We start from the raw sequence: 24,456 nt of genomic DNA, 5'->3' as shown, positions 1-24,456 counted from the left end.
CAATATTACATGTTATAGTCACCGATTGCTCTAGAAGGGTTGTTGATCCAGAGATTATTCTAATTGCCAGATTTGGATTCGGTAAAATAATTTTTTTGGCTTCTACCTCTTTGGGTCGTTTTTTGACTTCCTCTGTATCAACACTGCAGGCTGACCTAGATGGACAATAGAGCCCAACAGTTGGTTTTAGAAAGTATATGTGTGAGAGGAATGGGTTAATCTTGGAATCATTTACTTCAAATACCTATGTATATACCATGTTTCCCTGAAAATAAGACCTACACTGAAAATAAGCCCTACCATGATTTTTGGGGATTTTCAGAAGGCTTGAAATATAAGCCATACCCTGAAAATAAGCCCAGTCTGCATTATATAAAAAGGAAAAAGGAATACATTACCTAGCAGGATCGGTAATGCCACAGCTCAGCCAAAAATCCCCCCTCTATAGCGCGATGGCTCTGATTGGTTCATCAAGCGCTGCATTGACTGGCTTAGCAGCAGTTGAAGAACCAATCAGAGCAATCACTTCCTGGACTCGAGATTTATGACCGTAACCAAAAAGTGATCTTCTGTGGGTGGCCGAGGACTGCAAGAAGCACATCCGGGTCCGGAGAGCAGCTGGAGGGACCTGGACCGAGCCTGCTAGGTAAGTATAAGACATTCCCCGAAAATAAGAGCCTCAAATAGTGCCTCTTTTGGGGCAGATAGTAATAGAAGACAGGGTCTTATTTTCAGGGAAGGAAGGAAGGGCTCAAGAAATCCCCTGCTGCTACAGTATAAGTGAGTGGGGATTTAACAAGCTCCATTTACTTACAATGGAAAATACTTGTGCTGTGAATTTAGCCATAGCTAAAGACTCGTGGGCCCAGATGCAAAAGTTCAGCATGGGGGCCCTCCCACAACTTTCCTTTGCATCACTAGGTCTCTTAAGATGCCCATCAATGCAACACTAGCAGGCAGGGGCATTGCTAGAATTTTAAAATTTAGGAGGAGGCTAAATATAGGGGCCCCCAACCATCCATGTGCCATTTATAGTACTGCTGTTTCTTTATATGATAGAGGGGCTTTTGGGCCCCCCAAGGCTCTAGGTCCCAGTAGTGACTGCTTCCCTATAGCTACGCCCCTGATTTCCGTCACATGAGAAGGCAGCCTTAGTGTGTATCGGTAGTCCAAGACTCTACATGCTGCTCATCTCAGCAGCATTGGCCAATCAAAGCTGTATGTCGTCCTGCACAGAGTTCATCAGTAGTCAGAGAAGTGTGTGGCCATTTTTGTTTCAGGATCGGAGGGTCACTTTAAAGCTGTTAAGAATAACCGCTCCACTCTTGTCCAATGTGTCTGATATTGCAGCTCTTGCCCATTTAAATAGATGCGGTACTACCGGGCACAGGCTATAGAAGAAGTGCTGTTTTTTTTGGAATCTCATGAGTTGTCAAATGCTACAGGCACATACACAGTAAAAATCAGTCCATTTGCAGTTTTTTGGGGTATTTTTTATTGTTATTTATTTTTGTAAATCACAGAAAATGGCAGGAAAACACAAGATAAAAAAAAAATTGACAACCTGACAAAAACTAATGCAAGAGGGGGGTGGAGACACATAACAGACACAAACTGCAAACAATCCTCCACTTATCAGAGGTACCAGGATCCCTCTTGTCACCCTTGCCGCATGGTTTTGGACCTCCCCACCCTCATTTCCCTATCACCCGGCTGACTTCCACCTCTTATTGCCTACTGGATCTTCAGTGCTACCCTCTCTAACTTTATCTGATCGTCTCCATAGCGGTTTGCTATATACGCCCATTTCCCGGACACTATGTGGCTGCGCTGATACTTTCCCCATAACTCAGTTACTGACCAACAACTTATTATCTCCTTACCCAATATATATTGTTCATCTATTGACCAGTGTTACTGCTGTAACGTTTTACTGTCTACTTATTTCGTGCCCCCCTGGTCCTCTTGTCTGCAGCCTTTATCATATTACACATGAAGAATAGGGACAAATACTGTATCTCTCGCACCCTTCAAATACAAGAACATCAGGACATACATTCATCACTCCTTCCTAATACACAGACATCAGGACATGTACCTATCACCCCCTTCTAATACACAGACACCTGGACACGTACCTCTCACCCCCTCCTAATACACAGACAGATACATGTACCTCTCACTCTCATATAGACCGAGTACATCAGATATGGAGGAATAGTAAGTGGGTGGTTGAGTGAAGGGGGTATTATTACACAAATAAGACTTCGATATGAGAGATGCTCTGCAGGTCTCTCTGGAAGTCTTAAGGGGTTAACAGGGACCTAGTAATGCCCCTTAAAACCCTACGGCTGTTCACCAGCCACATCATGAAAATTCATGTGACCACAGTACTGTTGCCCTCGCAAATCCCCAGATTAACCCCAGAGCTGATGAACCAGCACATTACTAGTATACGCAGAGCTGTGTCCGTACGCCTTTGGCAGCATAGAGGTTAATAGGAAGAGAGTTCTATTGCAGCCCCCCCTGTAAAGTTTAATCTCTCTCCCCCCTTCTCTTCCCAAATCACTCTTTGCACTCCTTCAGCACTAGAATAGCCAGCAGTGAAGGGGTTAGCATTGATCGTCATCACCATTTACCTAACCCTCACTTATTTGATACGTTCCCCTCTCGTTCACTTTCTCTGTTACAATCCTCTCTCTCCCCCTCCTTTATAATAGAACATTAAAAAGTAAATAATAAAAAGGAACAAAAAAAAAAAAAAAGAAAAACTGGTTCTATTTATATTTATATATAATATATATATATTTATAATTTTACAGAAAAAAGGGGGGAGAGAAATGAGTTGAAAAAGAACCAAAGTGGAATCTGGAACAGAAGGCTGGGAGGTGGGTTTCACAGCGGACGTTGCATTTCTTGAAATCCTGTGGTGGTGGTTGCTGTTTTTGTTCTTTTTTGGGAGGTTCATTTTGTTTTGTTTTTAAGTTGTTTTTTTTTTCTTTTGTAGGGGGGAGGGGGATTCAGAGGTTGGAAAGGGTCCAGGTCTGGGAGATGCATCTGGGAATTTAATAATAAGACTCTTTTTCTACCCAACCTGTAAAACAAAAATGAATAAAGACACATTAGTATTTACTAAAAGTTAGTGTTCATTTAAATATTTAAAACCCTCCGACAGCCTATGTGTGTATCATCAATCCTGTAATATAGTTGCATTATTTTATTTTTCACGTTTTAAGTAGCTGATAATAGGGGTCTCCCTTCCAGCAATTTTGAAATCCACTGCCTGTGGTTGGGCATTTGGCTTCTCTAGTAATAGGGACATGGGTACACTGCTAGTTACTGCAGACAACAGGATGGGCATTCAGATGCTGCCTTGTGGCTTATTGAAGTTGGGCTATGTAAAGATACCTTTACACGGTACAACTGTCTGGCACATTAGCACCCGACAGCCGTACCAGTGACTATCACTCCTGTGCTTTACAAAAGGAGCAATAGAAAACAGGCATAAATCACTATATAATTAATCCCCCTATGTTTTACTATATACTCGCCTGCCTGTACAACTATGGACCAGTCACACTTATCCCTCTGTATGCTGTCTACACCACGGACAACACACAAGTAAGCTGTGTACATTAAATATACTCAAAATAGCAATGGGGCATAACCCACACCACATAATGATATATATCATAAAGGGTCACCATAGGAGTAATAATAAAGGCTGCACTCAGATACATATACCAAACCCATAAAAAAAGTGCAAAAAGTTCCAATAATAAAAAAAAATTGAATATAATTGTATGGTAAATATTAATATCATAAAATATAATCTCACATAGCAAAAAGAGACACAACGTTCGCTGATAGATGCATTCAACCATTGGCTTTCTTATATCATAGCCTTTTGGGTGTCTCTTTGTACTGTGTGAGATTGTCTATTATGATATTATTTACTATATAATAAAGTTATGTATCATTTTTTGATTACTGGTGTTTATTGCACATTTTTATGGTTTGGGTAAGCTGTGTACATTGTATATAATTTGTCCATAGCGTTGTGAACAAGCACGTCTGTAGCAAAATATATGCTGCCAACGCCAATCAGGTTTAGGGCTCTTTCACATGGGCGCTGTTTGCCCGCAGTGCAGCTGCATGCATGACTCGCGGCTACACTACTCTAAGGATCGTATGGATGGGCTAATTCAAGCTACTTGAAGTAGCCTGTTCACACGATCCGTGGTTTCCAGCTCCCATAGGAGTCTATAGAAAGCACACAGTAAAGATAGGACAGGTCCTATCTTTGCGCGCTCCTCGGAGCTAACATGCGAGTTTGCACTCGCTTGTCCTATCTTTGTTAGATGCGCTGATTCCGTGCGTCTAACAATCGTCCATGTGAAAGCTTCTATAGGGACCCATTGGTTCCTATAAAAGCGTGTTCTGTGGGCACCTCTCATGCAAGAGGACCGCGGCCGTGTGAAAGAGGCCTTAGATGGTGAAAAATTCAATAACACTATACCGTCTTCATTTATATGCTTATATTCCCTGACCCCACACTGCCCACTTACCTCCTGGGTGTCTCCTAAGGATAAGTTTTCGGATCTCATCATATATAAAGATGAGGAAGCTGTATGGGAAGGCACAGAACCACCAGCTGGGTCTATATAAAAAAAAATATATATAGGTGTTCAGTTCATGAGATCTCCAAGTAACTGCAATATTCAATGATATTTTGTGCTTCAGCTACTTTGCTCCTAGACATACATGGTGGGCAAAATGGGAAAGTAAAGTCATTTCCTCTTTAGTTTTGGAGTCACTTCAATCAGACCACCATTGATGAAACATTTATGACACATCCAGGCCACATATCACATACATTTCTAATTAGCGGTCCCCTTTAATTTGTCCTTAACCATTACTGGTGATGGCTACCATACTGACTGCTGCTTCCTGAAACATATTTAACAATGCAGTGAGACTATGCACCTAGAAATCGATCTCAGGCGCCTGCGTTTTGTATTGAGTACTATGACAGTTCCTATCGCGGTGCCACTAGAAAAGCAACCGGACTCCTGGATTGGATTATGTCCATCGCTGCTGTAAGATGTTCCTACTCTCCTGCTTAGGCATTAGAGGACGTCCATCAGATTGCTCTATAACTTACTTTAAAGGGTACATTCTCAGTGCGATGTCCATCCCAGGGCAATAGGACAAGAATGCTGCAAGAGCTGTTTCTTCAAATAGACCAAAAATAAGGATCTTATTCCTAGATTGTTAAGGAGATACAAAGAATACAGCAGCTTTTAGACTTTGGGATTGAATGAGTCTTCATGTCAGCAGTATACGCAGACTAGCCTCTTTATAGGGAAATGAATCATGTTCCCATACATATGTGACAGGATATGTGTGATATCTGAATATTGGACCACCACTGACTTCCATAATGAGAAGGCGCTATAAGGCTGCGAGATGTATTTAGCTGGAGATGTGATAGCATTCTAGATTGATCTGCATGGACCTGAGCTTCAATCTTGAGAATGGGGGTCCCATTTCATTCATTTGAATATTGGTTTGCCTACTTTTGCATTGGGTCACTTACTTCATGCCCTGCTGGAACACAGAGTTTCTTCTGGTTTTGCAGATGATGACATCAGCCCACTGTACAACCACAATACTGACAAAAAAGGCCGTGTGACACGTGAACTCCACAATCTTACGCTGTTCGTATGTCTGAAGTAGAAAGAGAGAATAGAGGTCAATGAAGGCAGAGGCACATGCTTTTTTTTTTTACTGTTTTGGGGGCAAATCACCCCCCTTTTCCCCTGCCAATCCTGCTTTATAAATTACTGTCTGTTATATGTGAGGCATGCTACATTTAACGTGTCTTCAACCACATCTCAAGTGTGATGAGCCAAAGTAGCTGAGACAAGTCTATGCTTCATCAATATCAGTAACATAGTGTTAGGTTGTGCTACTGGTGTTTGTTGTTCTACAGGGTTCCAGGAGCACACCTGCACAGGTAAGGGTTAATTGAGCTGGCTAGGTATGGTTGTTCAGGTGAGCCAATCCCCTGGGTCTGGGGGTAGATATATACCTCAGCCCCTCTGCAATTAGGAAGCTGTATTTCCTCAGTCTTGTCTGCTGTGTGAGTAGTGTTTGGTCAGCTTGCTGTGTGAGTAGTGTCTGGTTAGCTTGCAGCTTGCTGTGTGTGTAGTGTTCTGTGCTGCCTGTTTAGTGTCTTGCTAGAGTAGGGACTGCAAGACACAAGGAGCCTTGTCGGGGCCTTGCAGCTTAAGTTCATTAGCCAATGTACGAACTAATCCTTCACGTTTATATTCTGGTTTACCATCTGCTTTAGTGTGTGAGGTTGAGTGCTAAGTGAGTTTCGGCATTTAATGTGTCAGTTCCGCCTGGTTGCAAGTATCACCCTTTCAGGAAGTGCAGGGCCGAGGTTCCAGCGTGGAGCCGCCTTTATTGAGGCGATCGCTCTGCTTGTAGATAGGGCCAAGTGATCTTCCCTGCAGCACAGTTTCTCCTAACCCGTGTCTTCGGGTCATGTTCGTGTGGGCCCGGTGCTTAGTTGCCCACACGAACGTAACATAATGCTGTGTAGGTGTGCTCCTGGAACCCTGTAGAACAACAAACTCCAGCAGCACAACCTAACACATAGTATGTAAAGTCAAAAAGTCCCTCCAGTTCAGCCTAATACCCCCCCAATGTTGATCCACAGCAATAGGTAGAAAGATAGTGAACAGCACAGTATCTACAGATGATGGTTTTAGAGTTCCGTCATGAAGAAAATGTTTCCCGCTCACCCATTGTTGGCCATAACTGTCTTCCAAGTCATTACATGTTCTATCATCCCAATTTAACCGAATGCCAACCAAGTGTGATGGCAAGAAGCCATTTTCTGCCAGGATGACAAAGTATGAGAAGAAGCCGCCAAGAGCCTGGATCATACCTGAAATGTGAAAGAAATGTGAGAAACATAATAAGGGACTAATAAAAGACAAATTAGGAACATGGAAAACTGGAACCTCGCAGTACATTTGGTTTATTATTTTTATGTCGTTCATGTTCCTGAATAGTTGAGTGACACATGTAATGAGCCGCCAACGATCAGCTGAAATCTGTAGGGAAACCAAGCAGTAAGGCCGCTCTCACAAAGGCGTTTTTACCGTGATTTACACGCGTTTTTCATGCATTACACTGCCCATTGAAATTAATGGAAATCATGAGGAAAGAAGTAAAAACATGGTACAATGCAGAGGGAAAAACAACACAGGAGGTTGTCAGCAGGTCCTTCTCACACAATTTATAGTGCTGACGAAGCAAAGCATAGCTCCAATAAATATATGCTGACATCATCGGCTTGCTTGTCTGTATTTTTACTGCGTGAAAAACACAGTAAAAATGCAGGAGACCGTGCACAAAAGCGCAGCTCTAAACACAATGAAATGTTGCTTTAAAAACAGAACGTTTTTACAAATGCCTGTGTGAGAATAGCCTAAGTGTTCTATTTCCCTACAGTGCCACCACAGGAAAAATTGGGCATTACACAGTGCCCATTCACATCAGTGGGATGTCTGTGTAACAGAACAGGATGGGTCCTCCAGGGTGACAGACGCTCTTTACAACATCGCGCCACTTTGTCCAAGAGAAAAGGATCTTAAAAAGACAACCCCCCCCCCCCCCCCCCCCAATTACCTCACAATCATGAGGTGTTTGTCTAATTTCCAAAAAACATTATGAAATACCATATCACCGAATTGCTAGTATTAGTAAAGTGGAGTCCCCTGTTTAGGACCCTCATTTATTAAACAATGTTGAGAACAGCTACAAAAAGCATCTCCTACTCTAGAGAACCCAACTTGTCCATGCAATACATGGGCGGCCCATTGATTTAAATGGCAATGTTTGATTTTCCACTTTTCCCTTGTGGTTGTGCTGTAAATTCAAACACTTGTGCACATTACAGTTGATCAATGTGGGTCTCTTTAACAGGAGACCCTGTATCCAGTTTTTCATTGATAGTCTAACAAAAAGCGACTATTTCAAATAGGACTACCCTTTTGACAAATCAATGATTGTCCTAGCTGACGTTTTGCAATAATTTTAAATATACCGGATGCGCCTACCAAGATACGGACTAATATTTGCCACGTGCAGTTATATATATGGTTACTATACATATAATCCTGTGGACTCACCAATTTGCCCATACGCCATGCTGATTAATCGTTCATTCACCAGTTTGTCTGTACGGGGATTTCTTGGCTGTCTCTTCATAATGTCACTCTCAGCTGCTTCATAGGCCAGAGAAATGGCGGGAACCTGGAAAATAGTTTTTTTTAAGATATTATAGTCATAGTGAAGGTTCTTTGCCTATTCTATGTTTAGAATGAATCTTTAAAAGTCATACCTGACATTTATTATAATTATTAATATTTGATTAATATGTCACAAACTGCTTATTATCTCATTTTCTGACTTTTAGATTGCTTACTCACCATGTCAGTGCCCAGATCAATGCACAGAATGGTGATGGTGCCCAAAGGCAGAGGGATGTTGGCCATAATAAAGAGCAGGAAAGGGGTGATCTCAGGAATGTTACTGGTCAGGGTGTAGGCAATTGACTTCTTCAGGTTGTCAAAGATAAGGCGACCTGTGGATAGAAAATGTTTCATATATCTCCGAATATCAGTGCTCTAAACGTTGTATGCTGCAACATAATCCCTTTTTACCTTCCTCCACACCAGTGACAATAGAAGCAAAATTATCATCCAGCAAGATCATATCAGCTGCTTGTTTAGAGACATCAGAACCTGCAATTCCCATTGCCACCCCAATATCAGCCTTCTTCAGAGCAGGAGAGTCGTTTACACCATCGCCGGTTACAGCCACAATAGCACCCTGGGAAAAGAACAGAGATGAACCAAGACTAAGTTATTTTGGTTGACCCAGTGCATTTTTGACTGTCACCTGGTTCCAGTTAATTATCCAAATGACTATAATGCTCCTATTCTATAGTAGATGAGGGGTCTTGTGGGTCCTGTAATGGGTTATTGATGAACCCTAGTTCATATGTTGTGTTCCCATGATGTAGATCCATAGGTTTTATACAATGGTCTTCAAAGAGGATGGCATCCCCATAGTAAAAATTAAAATGAGCCCCCCTCCTGGTGCTTGTTCACCTAAGTATATCGACCCCCTTCCCAAAACCTTTCCACTTTCTCATCCCTTGTTCCTTCCCCTCCATTTAGCAATGTGGTACTTGTGTGAAGAAGGGGATGCTTTATTTTCCTGTTCTTCTCTTATCATATTCTCTCCCGTACTCTGGTTAAACTTAGTGGCCATGTCTTCTTTTAGCCACATCATGTCGCTTAATCCTGCCTTTTATGTAGGGGTTTGGGGCCAATCTGAATAGTATAGTCCATATAGCATATAAAATTGGCTGCTTATATGTACCGTATGCACACCATTGGTTTATATCTAGTTGTAGACTCCTTCTGATGTCTTCACAAGGAGTTCTCACATAGCAACAATTTTGGCACTGCAGATGAATTACTACCAACTAAAGTCAATATACAGACTGTTATTTTTCCGTCCCTTAATGTACACTAGGTGGCGCTCACATCAAATTGTTCATAGCCTGCAAGTATTTAATTGTCCATATAGTTTCAATGTGATCTGTGCAATAGCCGGTATGCCAAATACGTTGAATACTGAGCACTAGGCATGATCATTTGTAGCATAAACATTTGCTATGTCCTCACCTGGCGCTGGCAGCCTTCCACGATGATGAGTTTCTGTTGTGGAGATGTGCGGGCAAAGACAATCTCTGTATGGTTCTGCAGGATTTCATCTATCTGTTCACTGCCCATGTCTTTGAGATCTGTACCATGAATGACACAGGCCTTAGCATCCCTATTGAGGCAAAAATTTGCAAGTTAAAAGGACATTAAGGCAACTACTGGTTTCCTATCAAAGTCTACTTACATATTATGTCTTTGGATGCCTTCATCCAAAACATGAAAATTCGGACTTAAACAGAGTTAATAATCTTCCATTGCTCTCAGGAAGGGCAGATCTAAATTGCTGTGAGGGTGGCTATGTGCCTTACATGAAGGTGTACATTTATTTTACTAGCAAAATATTGGTTCAACATGGCTCATTCAGAAAAACTATAAACCTCACTCTGTGTTGGCAGATCTTTAGTATAAGGATACAACAGCAGTATAGATCTCAGCTTCCTGGACCTTCCTTGTAGGATGTTATCCATATACTACAATGTCACATTGGTTTCTTCCTGACCTGGAGTTTAGCTTTACCTGGGATTAACCTGGGAGACAGGGATGTTGAGTCGGGCTGCAATATCTTCCACAGTCTCATTACCCTCTGAGATGATGCCCACACCTTTGGCAATAGCTTTGGCTGTGATTGGATGATCACCAGTCACCATGATTACCTAGAAATAAAAAGAATCTTATTATAACCCAAAGGTAACAAATCAAAGAGCTGGTTATCTTTTTCTTTGATGGAAACCACTCAATAGTGACCTCCTGATACATCATGGAGTTCTGTCAGAAGATCATGTTGATGGAGTCCTCGTATTTCCAAAAACCCTATACCGAATCCAATACCTTTGACAATGCTTAGAAAGTCTAGTCCTATCACTGGAAGTCACAGACAGAAGTATCCAGGGACATAACTAAAGGTTCAGGGGCCCTGGTGCAAAGGTTCAGCTGGGGCCCCCCTCCATCTGTACCTGTACCCATACCCATACCATGCTTCACAGAGGCGTACTTTGAAGCTTCTGGGTCCCAATGCAAAATCTGTAAATATAATGCTTTATTCATAGTACTGAGCTTCCTATATGGAAAAGAGAGGCCTTATGGGCTCCCTAATGCTCCTGGGCCCGGGTGCAACCGCATCCTCTGTATCCCCTATAGTTACGCCCCTGGAACAATCTATATAAGGGCCAATTAAATTGATAGGTTTTTGCATGGTATGCTTTGAACGATACATTCAGAAATGGAAATGTCTAAGCAGTGCCTAAAAGAGTGGTATCCAACTAGAAACTCTCGAGCAGGAAGTTGCTGTTTCACAACAGCTGGAAAGTCATATTTTGGAGACTCTGGTCTAAGGTGTTTAGGCAATTGAGTATTGCAGCCTTTTTGTTCTGGAAACTGGAGGTGATCCACAACTCATGGACTCCATCAATTCTGTAACCGATCATTTTTGGCAAGATTTCATTTTTAATAAGCCCATCTCACCTTGATACCTGCACTTCTGCATTTGCCTACTGCATCTGGTACAGCTGCTCTGGGTGGGTCAATCATGGACATAAGTCCTACAAAGCAAAGGTTCTCAGTACTGAAATTAATGTCCTCTGTATCAAAAGCAAAGCCCTTGGGATGCAGTTCTTCTGGGAAATTGTAATGGCAGAATCCTGGAGAGAGAAATACAATACAAGTACATTACTATATAGGTACTGCATACTGGACAACAGACGACCACAAAGCACTAGATACAATGAAGTGAACGTTGTCATCTGAATATCTCATTAGTGCAGCCTCAGGTCTCAGGCTTGTAACTTGAGGCAGTTATATCTCAGCATATACACAATATGTATGTATATGCTGTTTTCACATTCTAATGCACATTAAAGGGTCTTTATAATGTCTCTGATAGGTCATCTTTAAGCTTGTCATCTGTGTGTATTTATGATTATGCATAATTCTGTAATTATTGTGTTCTCTAACCTCAAACACAGACAACCATTCTTCTCCAAGATGTAAAGCAGGCCAATAATTTATATTTAAGAAGATGTGCTAAATTATTCTCTCTGTACCGTGTTCATCATTTTTGTTTTTGCCTACCCAATACTCTCTCTCCGAGTCCTCCCAACTCTAAGTATGCATTCTGGAAAGCCTCTTTCAGCTCCTCATCCAATGGTTGCTCTTTGCCTTGGATTAAGATGGTGGAGCAGACGTCCAGAATCCTTTCTGGGGCTCCCTTCATTACAAGCAGGAAGCGGTTATCATTAGGGTCTTCGGTCTCATGGATGGACAGCTGAAGAGAAGAACAGGGTGTAAAGAAGGTCAGTTGAGCGCTCCACCTCATTATTTTTTGAGATTCTTATGATAAGTCTTGCTAAATTGCTGCAGACCATTGTATGTCCATCAGTTGCCTAAAATTTATGAGTTACTAATGAACTGAAATTGGGTATGCAGTGAACCACCTGTAGTGGTGGCTGCAGATAGCTGCTATGACAATGTCACAGTAAGCAAGAGAAACTGTTTTATGTACGAGCCCCATAGCAGTCATGTATTATCATTGCTCATGGGCATGGGAACCCATTGGTGTATCCTCCAATTTTCACTTATACTGTTGAGTGTTTTGATAAATCTCGCTTAAGCAAGAAGAGAAGCAATGATAGGTCTATCTCAATGCCATAATGCCTGCACACTATATTTATAGCACGTGCCTTCCTTTCTATGTCCTGCCAATGAGTAGAGATTAGGTTAATGTTGGCACGCAATTTACAATCAGACGTAGCAAGCCAGAGAGGTAGAGTTAAAAAGCTTTTATGTTATTATGAAATGAATGTTAAGAAGGATCAGGATGGGATCCTGCAGCAGCTGGGACTAATCTCTAGAGAGAGGATGACAAAGGTGGCAGAGGAGGGTGCGGGGCACAAAGGAGGCACACGGACAGTCATGGGACTGAGGTATGAGAGAACTGTTTGTGAGCTGTGTTAAAGAGGAATTTCAGTCCAAGTGATCTTGTGATAGGTCATAGATACATGTGAGATGATCATGTTGGGGGTTTAAAGGGGCCTTTTCTCTCAAAACAGTGCCAATCTGTCCATCAGTTGTATTGAAGTGAATGTAGCTGAGCTGCAATACCACACAGAACCTGTGGACAGGTGTGGCACTTTTTTAAAAAGAAATTAGCCATGTTTTTCTAATCCTGGAGAACTAATTGAAGCACTCAGTAAGTCATTTCATTGTAGAAATCAATGGTAGCCTGAGATCCTAGACTCCACCAATGTGATCTTCTCATGTGCATCTAGGACAGACGATTATTCTGATTTCTCCTTTAAAGAGCTATTTTAGGTGTTTTCAAATAATGCAGCCAGAAGTCAGAGTGCGCACAGAAGTCAACGAGTCTCAGAACAATAATCAAAATGGTGTCTCCCACCACATGCCTACATTGGAAACATTGCGTGTACGGGTCTTTTCTTCCTCTCCCTTGAAAGAAAGGTGGTTAATGTGACTATTAGGTCTGTCCCACTGAAGCCCCCACTAAGCCCAAGGTAGCCTCAGCAGCCCTCTCCCAATTTCACTGGAATGATAGTAAAGCAACCAGTCTGTCTATACGGTACATGCACCCTCCGATGCAGTATTGCCTTCTGATAACATGATCACATAAAGTACATTTTAGCTTCTAGGTTTTACTGCATTATTACGTACCAAAGAAGTTGGGAATACAGAATTACAATAGTTCCCTTTTTTTCTTATTAGGTTGCCAATTAATCATTAACAACTGACCTGATATTTGTTTGTGGAGTTGAAAGGAATCTCAGCTACTTTCTTATTCTTCTCCCTCATAGCCTTGACTGAGCCACAAGACAACTCAATGCACTTCAAGAGAGCAGACTCAGAGGCATCACCTGCCACGTCCCTCTATGAAGAAGACAATTATAAGGTTATGTACCAGAAAAACCAACACAGGCTTTTACATTAGCAGACAATGAGCCTGGTATACAGAGACACATACACAGTTACTGAGGCATATGTAAAGACGAGCATCCACACATTGACACAATGATACACAGCTCCAGCCGAGTCACTAAGGTCACACACCTTCAGTACGGGAATGTTGTCATTTCCTGCTTTGAAGACAGCTCGGTTACACAGGGAAGCAATGCGAGCCAAAGCCACCCAGGTGGGAGAACTCTTGTCAAATGAAGCACCTAAGAGAAGGCACAAGTGAAGAAGGAGGAGAAGGTGCTGGTGAGACGATAGCAAGAAGACATGTTGGTGAAAGCTTCTGTATTTGCTTTGCACATGACTCCCACACCTGACTGGTCCTCTGTGGTGTCGGCCTCATGAATCTGGTTGTCAAACCACATATGTGCCACAGTCATACGGTTCTGGGTAAGGGTTCCAGTCTTGTCTGAGCAAATGGTTGATGTAGATCCCAGAGTCTCCACAGCTTCCAAATTCTTCACCAGGCAGTTCTTTCGAGCCATACGCTTGGCGGTCAGAGTTAGACATACCTGCCAACGCAAGACCATGAGTTGAAGTTCATTCATTTTAAATTGATGGCATACTAATTGGAGGGGGTCTAATTAACAGGATCCCAACCAATGCACAGCCTGTTTGGCTTCTTTTTTTTGCAAAAGTTCATAAGCATATATGCTGAAAGTAGGAGGTCTCCATTACTTACAGTGACAGTGGCCAGAAGTCCCTCTGGTACATTAGCCACAATGATTCCGATGAGGAAGATGACAGCCTCTAGCCAGCTGTATCCCAGAATGAGAGAGAGGATGAAGAAGCTAATTCCCAGGAACACTGCCACGCCAGTAATCAGATGGATAAAATGCTCAATTTCCTTGGCAATTGGGGTCTTTCCAACTTCTAGACCAGACGCCAATGTGGCAATACGACCCATCACTGTCCTGTCTCCTGTGGCAATGACTACTCCACGGGCTGTACCTGTAAATTAAGTTAACAATGAGCTTTCATAGGCTTCCCTTCCATTTCCGATGTTGAAGATATTACATATATTGCATCTTCTGATATCCCCATGGTAGGTATTTTACAAAGTGTGCTCAGGGATAATTTGTCCTCTGGGATTCTATCTGATCTTGAGAAAGAGAAGATCCTGTTCCACATTCCCAACATATAGTTGGTCATGTTTATGGTCTAAAATCAATGAATAAGAGTTATGAAATGACAGATAAGAGATAGATCCCTTGTATCAGTAAAGGAAGTCTCTTAATCATGTACTTTTGGTGGCCCATGATCAAACTTAAATGAGGAACATTTTTCGAGAACCTTTTTATGGTTCTTTAACTCCTATTCATTTTTATGGTTGCATAGAGTGATTGGACAGGGACATGTAAGATCTCCATGTACTGTATCATATTGAGTATTTAGTCTCTTATACATAGTAACAAAGTATATTAGACTGAAGGGAGTCAATGTCCATCTAGTTCAGCCTGTTTCCACCCCCCCTTGTTAATCCAGAGAAAGGCAAAAAAAAACAACAATTAGGCAGAAGCCAATTTATCCCATGTGGGAAAAAATTCCTTCCTGACTCCATAATGGCAGTGAGAATAATCCCTGGATCAATGTTTGGAAAGTTCCTACCCGACTCCAACAAGCCCGCTGGTTATTTAATGTCTATATTCTGTAATATCATATCGCTCTATAAAGGCATCTAGTCCCCTCTGAAATTCCTCTATTGATTTTTGCCATCACCATGTCCTCAGGCAGAGAGTTCCACAGTCTGACTACTCTTACAGTAAAGAACCCCCTTCTATGTTGGTGATGAAACCTGCTTTCTTCTAGACGTAGCGGATGCCCTCTTGTTACCGTCGCAGTCCTGGGTATAAACAGATCATGGGAGAGATCCTTGTATTGTCCCCTCATGTATTTATACATAGTTATTTGATCACCCCTTAGCCGTATTTTTTCCAGGGTGAATAATCCCAATTTGGATAGCCTCTCTGGGTATTCCAGTCCTCCCATTCCATTTATTAATTTAGTTGCCCTTCTTTGAACCCCCTCAAGCACTGCAACATCTTTTTGAGCACCGGTGACCAGAACTGTACACAGTATTCCATGTGAGGCCTGACAAGTGCCTTATATAGTGGGAGGATAATGTTCTCGTCCCTCGCCCCTATACCTCTTTTAATATACCACAAAACTTTATGTGCTTTTGCAGCCGCTGACTGGCTACATCCAACCCAAGCCTTCCCCAATTATATAAATTATTTTCTTCTGAGCAAAGTAATATTACCTTCTACACAGTTGGTGGAGAAGAAAGTGACATTACGTGTCTCAAGAGGGTTATCGTGAGTGCAGTCGGGTGACCTAGTCTGGGGCTCAGATTCACCTGTCAGGGAAGAGTTATCTACCTGAAAGAATACAAAGGTGGGAGGAATACAGGAAAAGAAAAGACAAGGAGAAAGGAGGATTGAATAAGGAGTGAAGAAGAAATAGCCATACAAAAACATTGAAAAGTTCATATTTTGGAAAGAGGACTATAGACAACCCAATAACATCTCTTCACAATCACCTCTATTGATGGGTTATAAGATGATTCTATTTGGATCCACTTCTAAAGTATACTTTTATGTATAGAAGATGTGGACTATTGGATTTACCATAAAATAGTGAGTATTTTTGTTGATCACTGTTCTACTACAGTAACTAAAACAAAGATTTCATATCTGTTCCTCAATGTAGTCTGCAGAGGAATGGATACAACCAATGTAAATGGAATTGAAACAAAGAGATTCTCTACAGGGACTATTTTTATTGAAAAGGCATTCTATTACTGTTGATCATTATGTACTGTAACTCACTTTGCAACCGTGGGCAGAAATGATCCTAAGATCAGCTGGTACTCTGTCTCCACCTTTGATCTCCACCAGGTCACCAACCACAACCTCCTCAGCATTCAGCTGCATCTTTTCACCTTCTCTGATAACTAAAGCTTGCTAGGAGAAGAATGCAAATAGACAGTAATCAGCTGCCTAGGTGAGAATGATAAGGAAATCAATGCAGAACAGAAGAAGTAGGGAAGGTTTTGGCAGACATGAGTGGAACACATAGAGATCTGTTTAACTTATGGAACATGATTAAGAATTGAAGAAGTATTGTAGGGAGGTAGTAAGGGAATTGAAGAGCTGAAGAATGACTGAAACCATACTTAGACCCCCATACCCACCTGAGGCACCATGTTCTTGAAGGACTCCATGATCTTTGAACTTTTAGCCTCTTGGTAGTAAGAGAAGCAGCCAGTGATGATCACCACTGCAGCCAATACGATACCTAGGTACAACTAAGAGAAGAGCAAAAACATCTACAGTCAAGAAAGGCATGGTTCATTTTATAAGGCACTTTCACCTAAATTAGGTTATTGTATCACCAACAGAACTCATAAATAATCTCTCTAGGGTTTCAAGTAAGTCTACATAGATGTTCATATTCCAAATTTTCCAACTTAATCCATAGTTTTACCAATAAGCCTCCATTCTTTGATCATCATTGAGTTTGCAGAACCTTGCACTCTAACTCTTTATTTCAGACTCACCATCAGATGTATATGCAACATATATGAAATAGGGTTCTCATCTAACATACATAATAATGTGGATGTCTTATGTGACACAGGGGCCCTCTCTTCTGGTGCTGGTGTAGACCACCAAACCTTTATTCATCTGAAACAGTTTAACCCGTATCTTCTAATGTAGTAGAGCCTCTGGAGAGAGAATCTCTGTACAGAGTTGCACCATCGATTAAAATAAAGAATGAAGCCAAACTGAGTTGACCCACCCCCCTCTCTCCAGTAGCCACATAAGCTGCCATTCTGGTATACCCTCATCAGGGAGACATATCAATGCTACAGTGGTAGGGATAACTGGTCTGCTCACATTGTCACCTGCGGGATCATCCTCCGTAGCCGCTTGGATCCCGTACGCCAGAAAGCAGAGAATAGCTCCAATCCACAGCAGGATGGAGAATCCACCAAATAGCTGACGGCAAAACTTGATCCACTCAGGTGTGGTAGGTGGCGGAGTGAGTGCGTTGGGACCATCCCTGGCCAGGATCTCAGCTGCTTTACTGAGTGTTAACCCCTACAGAAACAAAAGGGAAGCAGTCAATTTAATGAATGTCACAGCTTAAAATTTTTGGTTAAGGCCAGGCTCAAGCGAACGGGTCGGATTCCGTGTGCGGATATCCATAGTGGAAGACCTGTGAATGATCGCGGAAACAAATTGTGTATGGTCATGTATGTGTGCGGTTTTTCGCATGGACGTACAGCGTATTGTCTGTGCTGAAAAAAGATCACAGACAGCGAATGACATCAGAAAGTTGCCCAACCCCCTGGAAACACCATTCAACCGCTCAGGCGACATTCTCTTGTGCTGTCATGGTGAGAGATGCTCTGATAACCTTCAGAACGGGATACTGCTCTTTAGGTTCTGCTGGTTTATACTACTTATTTTGGAAGTAGTATAAACTACTTAAAAAAATTATTCTTGTGGAGGAAAAGCCCAGAAGAACAAGCGGAGGTTGCGGACAGCAGGCTGGATGGGTTGTTGCTCCCCAGACTCTGTCCTATCAGAATATCCTACTTTCACATTCAGATGTGGACGTAATTTACGTGACAGACTAGTAAAAAGCCACCTCCAACCAACACTCCCAGACACGATGTGGCTAGGGCGACATAACTTCATCGGTACGTATCCATACTCTAACTGCATGGCTTGCCCTTTTATACTCAAGAGCTCCTCCTTTAAATGTGTATCAACATCCAAAATATACACAAACTGTGAATTTATCAATTGTAGGAGCACAAACGTTGTATATTTGGCAACCTGCAGTTGCCCACTAAACTACGTCGGCAAGACGGTACAACAATTCCGCCGACGTATTTTGGGGCATATTGGCACGATACGGAGGAAGGAAAATACTCCGGTCGCCAATCACATGTGGGATAAACACCAGGGAGACGAGACTCAACTCAAATTTCAAGGAATTGAAACTATTCGCACCTTTGGTCGTAAAGGTAATATTGATAGACGACTTTTTCAAAAAGGAGCGAGCTGGATTTACAGATTTAATTCAACTCACCCGACTGGACTTAATGAAAACCTGTCATTTAATTGTTTTATTTGAGGAGACCATTCGTAAGGGACCGTCCTTTCCCCAATATAACTTGGGTATCAACTACACTATCGTCATAAACTTGATTTGATACACTACTGTTCTATCTTTGTGGATCATCATGTTTCCATATATAAGCCTCATCTATTATGCTCCATTCTTATATACCACTGATTACAGCATAAGTGAGGGGAAACGGGATGTATTACATGTACTTTTACTAATAGAGCATTAAGAACTGATAGTGCATTACCACCGATGTATACTGCGTGGGTTTTATGCGCCATTGATACTTGGGGTAGCACTATATCTACATCTCTACAGATGCTTGTGTCCTGGTCGGGTTGATCCGCGATCTATCATGCATGCCCAAGGAAGTGCCGTTCACATTAGAACGTAATGACGCAGTGACGTTGGGAACGTCACGTTGCATCTTAAAACTTACACCAGTACGCCTGCGTAGGGAGATATCCTTCTATGGATCGAATCGGCTCTAGAGCGCATGCGCAGGCATGTCGATGACGCTGACTAATGTGAGGACGCAGCGGCGACACGCAGGACCGACGCTGCGTTCCAGACTAACATATCAGTGCGCCTGCGTGGACACCGGCAGACAGAATAACGCTGCATCCTAGTGATGTCATCACGTAGGGGCGGGACGGAACGCGTCATTGGTGACGTCCCCCTTGGGGGCGGCTGCCTTGCTTCGGCTCTATTGAACAAGCGGATCTATTATGCACATAGTTTCTAATATGATGCAATCGGATGAGGTATAATTTAGCAATACACCCTTTGATTAATGGAATGATTGATCCACTTCTATTCAGTCACGTTTGTTGTGACTGAATCATCAGCGTAAGATAGCATTGTAGGTTGCCTTGGTAACATTTCCTATAGTAATCAAGCTCTGCACCCTGATTGGAGTTTGGAGACACACACCCTCTCCTAGGCGGGCACTTTAGCTTCTATTTAAGAGAGCTCCTTTGACTTTGCTCATTGATACCAATCACTCACCATCAGGGTGGTTGGCTTGCTGTTGCTCTATCCTTTTTTATTTTATTGACCTACCTGCTACTTAGTGCGATACTTTAGGATATTTATCTTGCAATCAGAAATCCATTAGGAATATGCACTAATAGAATCTAACTAGCTGAGGTAGATAGCAGATAGAAAATGTCCAGTGTGTGACCTAAAAACTATTAGGCAACATCTTTACCACTGGAAGACAGGAATTAGTAATTATATATAGGGACCAGCAAGCTATCAAGGTAGATGCAAGGAATGGGTGTGTAAATTCCATGTAGTATTGTCTCATTTACCATACGAGACTACGATACATGGCCAACTATGAATTGTTCAGAACCTTCTGCCCCACCAAGAGGTATTATATATTTCATCGCAGATAACATCTGATCTGCAAAATATATATTTACCTGTGATTAACTTAATACTTACCATCTTGTTATCAAGCACTTAAGGTTATACTCTGAGAGGCATATGTTAATATTTACTAGAGGTCCCTGAGGAGCTCAAGTTGAGCGAAACGCGTCGGACCAAGGACCAGATATTGATTGAGTTTTTTTTTTTTGGTGATAATACCAAGCACAAATAGCCTCTGTCTTGGGTACTATCAGTTCCCCTTGACAATAGATACCCTGTTGGGGGGTGTACCACCATCCTAAAACGGTCATTTGCTGCCTCTAATAGATATCAGTTGGGTATCACACTATATCTAGAAAGCACGATAATGGCATCTACATATTCAAAAACTCTCTAAGATATAATTCCAGAGTTATTAGCATTTTTTTCTTTATGTATTATGTGTGTCAGTCTTTGTGAGTACTATTTTAAATTTTAATTGTTTTATTAAAGGTTATGTTTTAAAGTCCCAACAGTGAAGACCAGACTCTGTCCTGCATTGTCTGCACACATTTCCTACTTTCTTAATACTATTTGTATTTGGTCTCCTAGCAACATGCGTATGAATCCACATCTATATGCAATGTTAATGGTGTATACCCTGTGGATCAAATGCATCCATAGAGATCAATAGGGCTCATATGTGCGGAATCCATGGTAAAATAGAGCATGCTGTGATTTTTCTTCTGCATTCCCTACCGGCAAGTGTGAGCAAACCGTCGAAAGTCCATGCATTTCAGTGCCTACATATTACCATGTATCATACGTGTGGATGGCGATCGCGAAATCCGCAATTCAAACCTGCTTGTGTGGGACCCCCCTTAACTCTGTATATGTCTTTGTAATATCACGTTTTCTTTGTATGACCTAAAGAAGTAATCTACAGGAATGTATCAAGCTGTTGGACCACTGACCTGTACACAGTCTGTATTATATTTCCGGCACACTTCTTCCACTGACATTTTGTGCTCTGTCTGTAAACATAGAGAAAGTTAGTGAAGGGCTTTACTATGTACACAATACCAGGGGCCAGACTAAGAGTGCCACAGGCTCGGACTAGTGAATTTATCATGGACATCACTAATTGCAGTTCTGACTGAGTAATGTGCGCCACTCATGGGGCCACTCCCAAACTGATTTTACTACTACGGGCAGCATTGGGCCTGTGAGGTCCCTCAGCCACCACACCCCCAGCCAATGCCCACTGGCTCTACCACTCAGTCCACTCCAATAAGACATGACGATGATATCATCAACTCAGGAGAGTTCCAGTGGACCTCAAGTATATGACAGGTCTTTGGCATTTACTATTTCACCTACGTTTAGGCCAACAATACTTTTATAACATCCCATTTTATTGTGTCTGACCTAAATTTCATTTGATTTTTTTTTTGCAGATCTGAAGTGAACATGGTCTACAAACATCAAGGCAAGCTTTCCAAAGGAATCTAATTTCTTCCAGACAATGCTGCTCCTCGCATATGCACCGAGAAATTGGCAGATCTTCACTTTGAAGTTCTGAAACACATGGCCTACTCACCTGATCTGCCAATTTCTGGGTTCCGATTGATTCCTTTCGGAAGCTTGCCTTGATGTTTGGAGACCATATTTCACTTCAGGTCTGCAAAAAAAAAAATTAAATAATCAGGCTACAAGTATGAAGTTTAGGTCAAACACAACAAATAAACTTGGATGTCATAAAAGTCTTATTAGTCTAAAAGAAGGTGAAATAGTAACAGCCAAAGACTTATCAGCCCACCTTGTGTTATAGATGATGGGACAGTGCTCTGACTACTGAAAAAGTACTTAGCCAAAATTACAGATCTCAAAAACTTTGACTTGACATTTATAGTGTTACATGCCATGATGCAGCAAATTGTAAAGTGATATTTAACACATCACATACCATTAAAAATGTCAAGTTTGATGCATCATAATATGTAAGGTTAGAGTTTGCTACATCTGTACCTTATTACTCGGCACTCAACATCCTACAATAATATATAGTGTATAGCACGACTCACCATGGCCACTTCTTTCTTGAGATCATCCATTTCTTTCTTGGATACCTTACCCTTCTGAGGAGATTCACCATCATCTTTATTGTCCTGCGTGGTGGCCACGCGGTAACTATCTGACCGGCCGTACTATAAAAAAACAAACAAAAATAAAGATCTTACGAAATCGATTGATGCAAGAATGGGCATTTTTAAAACAGAATTCTCAAGCCTTCACAGCCATGGATTATATTTGCTAGAAACAAGTAGATTAATTAATATGCACCCAACAATATTATAGACTGTCACCTAGACTGGGGATATTCTCTCTGCACCAAAACACATGGCCATACGCGCTACTATGGAGCATAGTTGCGCATGATCAGGGTTTTTTCTTCTTCTTCTCTGACAACGGGGAGATAGATCCTGCCCTATCTTTCCTGTATGTAGTATTAACTACGTGTGAGAAAGATAGGGCAAGTCTTATCTTTTCTCATTCGGACTATTATTGGAGCAAGAATACCGCTGATGAAAACAAAACCATTTAAATCAATGGCTTCATTTCGTCCGGTTATGTGGCCGTGATTATCGCGGCCGCATAACGGGACTAAATCACGCTCATGTAAAGAAGCCCTAAAATAAACCAGTGATATTTTTATATTCTAAGCCAATACAATGAACATCGATCATAGAAAAGAGTATACCTTCCAGTCTGTGATCATTACCGGTGATTTGGCTGGCCGGATATTTTAGCTGTAGCAGTGCCAGAGTTTTCTGATCAATAGAAACTATTGATAACATAACCTAATTCGAGTTTATTATTTCTCTTGGAAGAAAAACCCCACAGCGGCAGACTGCCGGCCATGACTTCACTGGACTAAACAAAAGTACAGTGTATCACATCACTTTGTGGTTCCCGAAAACTTCAAGCCCACCATCACATACCTCTGGAGTCTCTAAAGGGATCATGCTGCCTTGCCGAATTGGTAATGTCCATAGATCGCGCTAGGATGACACAATTTACTATACGCACCCGTGTAAGGGTGAGCTGATGTCCCAACACTGTTCTCATACACACCTATATATAGTACGGGGCCGAGCCTATGACAGAAAACCAATGAAATAACCCAAATGTCTCTTAGCTGGAACATTTAGCACGTAAACAGGATGTCAGTAATGGTTAAACTAGAAAACATCACTGAAGAGGAGAGAATAAACTACCATATGTGCAGGGAATTAGCTATAGGATAGCAGTTGCATCTGGGCCCTGGTATCTGAGGATTCCCAAAGGCTCCTCTGCCACGTAAGAAGACACCAGTATTGCATATGGTGGCACTAGAGCCCAGAAAACTGAAGTTATGTCTCGGCACGTCTGTACAGTCCCCACAGTGAGGATCATAAATGTCCATGTAGAGTATTACTATATGGTTACAACTTACCATTATCAGCCTATGTTGGGCTTTGCTGATTCAGGTTTTAGATTCATCTTCTATAACAGTGATGGGAACCTTTTAGAGACCGAGTGCCCAAACTGCAGCCCAAAACCTACTTATTTATCGCAAAGTACCAACATGTCAGGGGCGGGGCTTATCACCACGTATGATTTCATCTCTGTCTTTATATAAGGACAAGGCTTTTTCAAAATAGACAGGGTGCAGATTTTGACTGCTTTTTGAAAGCGGAAATGCTGCGGAAATTTACGCTGAGGACATTCTGCAGCATTTTCACCACATGTAAACATACCCCAGCAGTAGTAGTGACCCCCACAGTGCCCCCAGCAGTAATAGTGACCCCCACAGTGCCCCCAGCAGTAATAGTGACCCCCACAGTGGCCTTAGCACTAATAGTGACCCCCCACAGTGGCCTCAGAAGTAATAGTGACCCCTGCAGTGGCTTTAGCAGTATTAGTGACCCCCACACCAGCTTCAGCAGTAATAGTGACCCCCACAGCGGCTACAGTAGTAATAGTGAACTCCACAGTTGCCCCAGTAGTAATAATGACTCCCACAGTGGCATCAGAAGTAATAGTGAACCCCACAGTGGCCTCAGTAGTTATAGTGACACCCACAGTGGCTTCAGCAGTAACAGTGACCCCCACAGTGGCTTCAGTAGTAATAGTGACCGCCACA

The 24,456-nt window shown here is 42.0% G+C and overlaps 1 protein-coding gene across 1 annotated transcript in view; it reads right to left on the bottom strand.

The window, feature by feature from the left end:
* Positions 1-1,490: 1,490 nt before the first annotated feature.
* The window catches only part of ATP1A3 (ATPase Na+/K+ transporting subunit alpha 3), a 56,000-nt gene continuing 33,034 nt past the window's right edge, over positions 1,491-24,456 (bottom strand). The window contains exons 2-23 of the mRNA XM_066607148.1: positions 22,355-22,477; positions 21,245-21,304; positions 17,675-17,878; positions 16,969-17,082; positions 16,604-16,738; positions 16,036-16,153; positions 14,458-14,726; positions 14,089-14,287; positions 13,872-13,981; positions 13,557-13,691; positions 11,883-12,075; positions 11,277-11,452; positions 10,332-10,468; positions 9,777-9,927; positions 8,745-8,913; positions 8,511-8,665; positions 8,211-8,334; positions 6,816-6,961; positions 5,600-5,730; positions 5,165-5,266; positions 4,569-4,660; positions 1,491-3,094 (exon numbers count right to left, since the gene is read on the bottom strand). Coding sequence (XP_066463245.1) covers positions 3,066-3,094; positions 4,569-4,660; positions 5,165-5,266; positions 5,600-5,730; positions 6,816-6,961; positions 8,211-8,334; positions 8,511-8,665; positions 8,745-8,913; positions 9,777-9,927; positions 10,332-10,468; positions 11,277-11,452; positions 11,883-12,075; positions 13,557-13,691; positions 13,872-13,981; positions 14,089-14,287; positions 14,458-14,726; positions 16,036-16,153; positions 16,604-16,738; positions 16,969-17,082; positions 17,675-17,878; positions 21,245-21,304; positions 22,355-22,477 — 3,072 coding nt within the window. The 3' untranslated portion in view covers positions 1,491-3,065. The remainder of the gene's footprint in view (positions 3,095-4,568; positions 4,661-5,164; positions 5,267-5,599; positions 5,731-6,815; positions 6,962-8,210; positions 8,335-8,510; positions 8,666-8,744; positions 8,914-9,776; positions 9,928-10,331; positions 10,469-11,276; positions 11,453-11,882; positions 12,076-13,556; positions 13,692-13,871; positions 13,982-14,088; positions 14,288-14,457; positions 14,727-16,035; positions 16,154-16,603; positions 16,739-16,968; positions 17,083-17,674; positions 17,879-21,244; positions 21,305-22,354; positions 22,478-24,456) is intronic.

The sequence above is a fragment of the Eleutherodactylus coqui genome, chromosome 6 (assembly GCF_035609145.1).
Source record: "Eleutherodactylus coqui strain aEleCoq1 chromosome 6, aEleCoq1.hap1, whole genome shotgun sequence".
Classification (NCBI taxonomy): Eukaryota; Metazoa; Chordata; class Amphibia; order Anura; family Eleutherodactylidae; genus Eleutherodactylus; species Eleutherodactylus coqui.
Note: the sequence above shows the minus strand (reverse complement) of the source record. Positions and strands in the feature narration are given on the sequence as shown.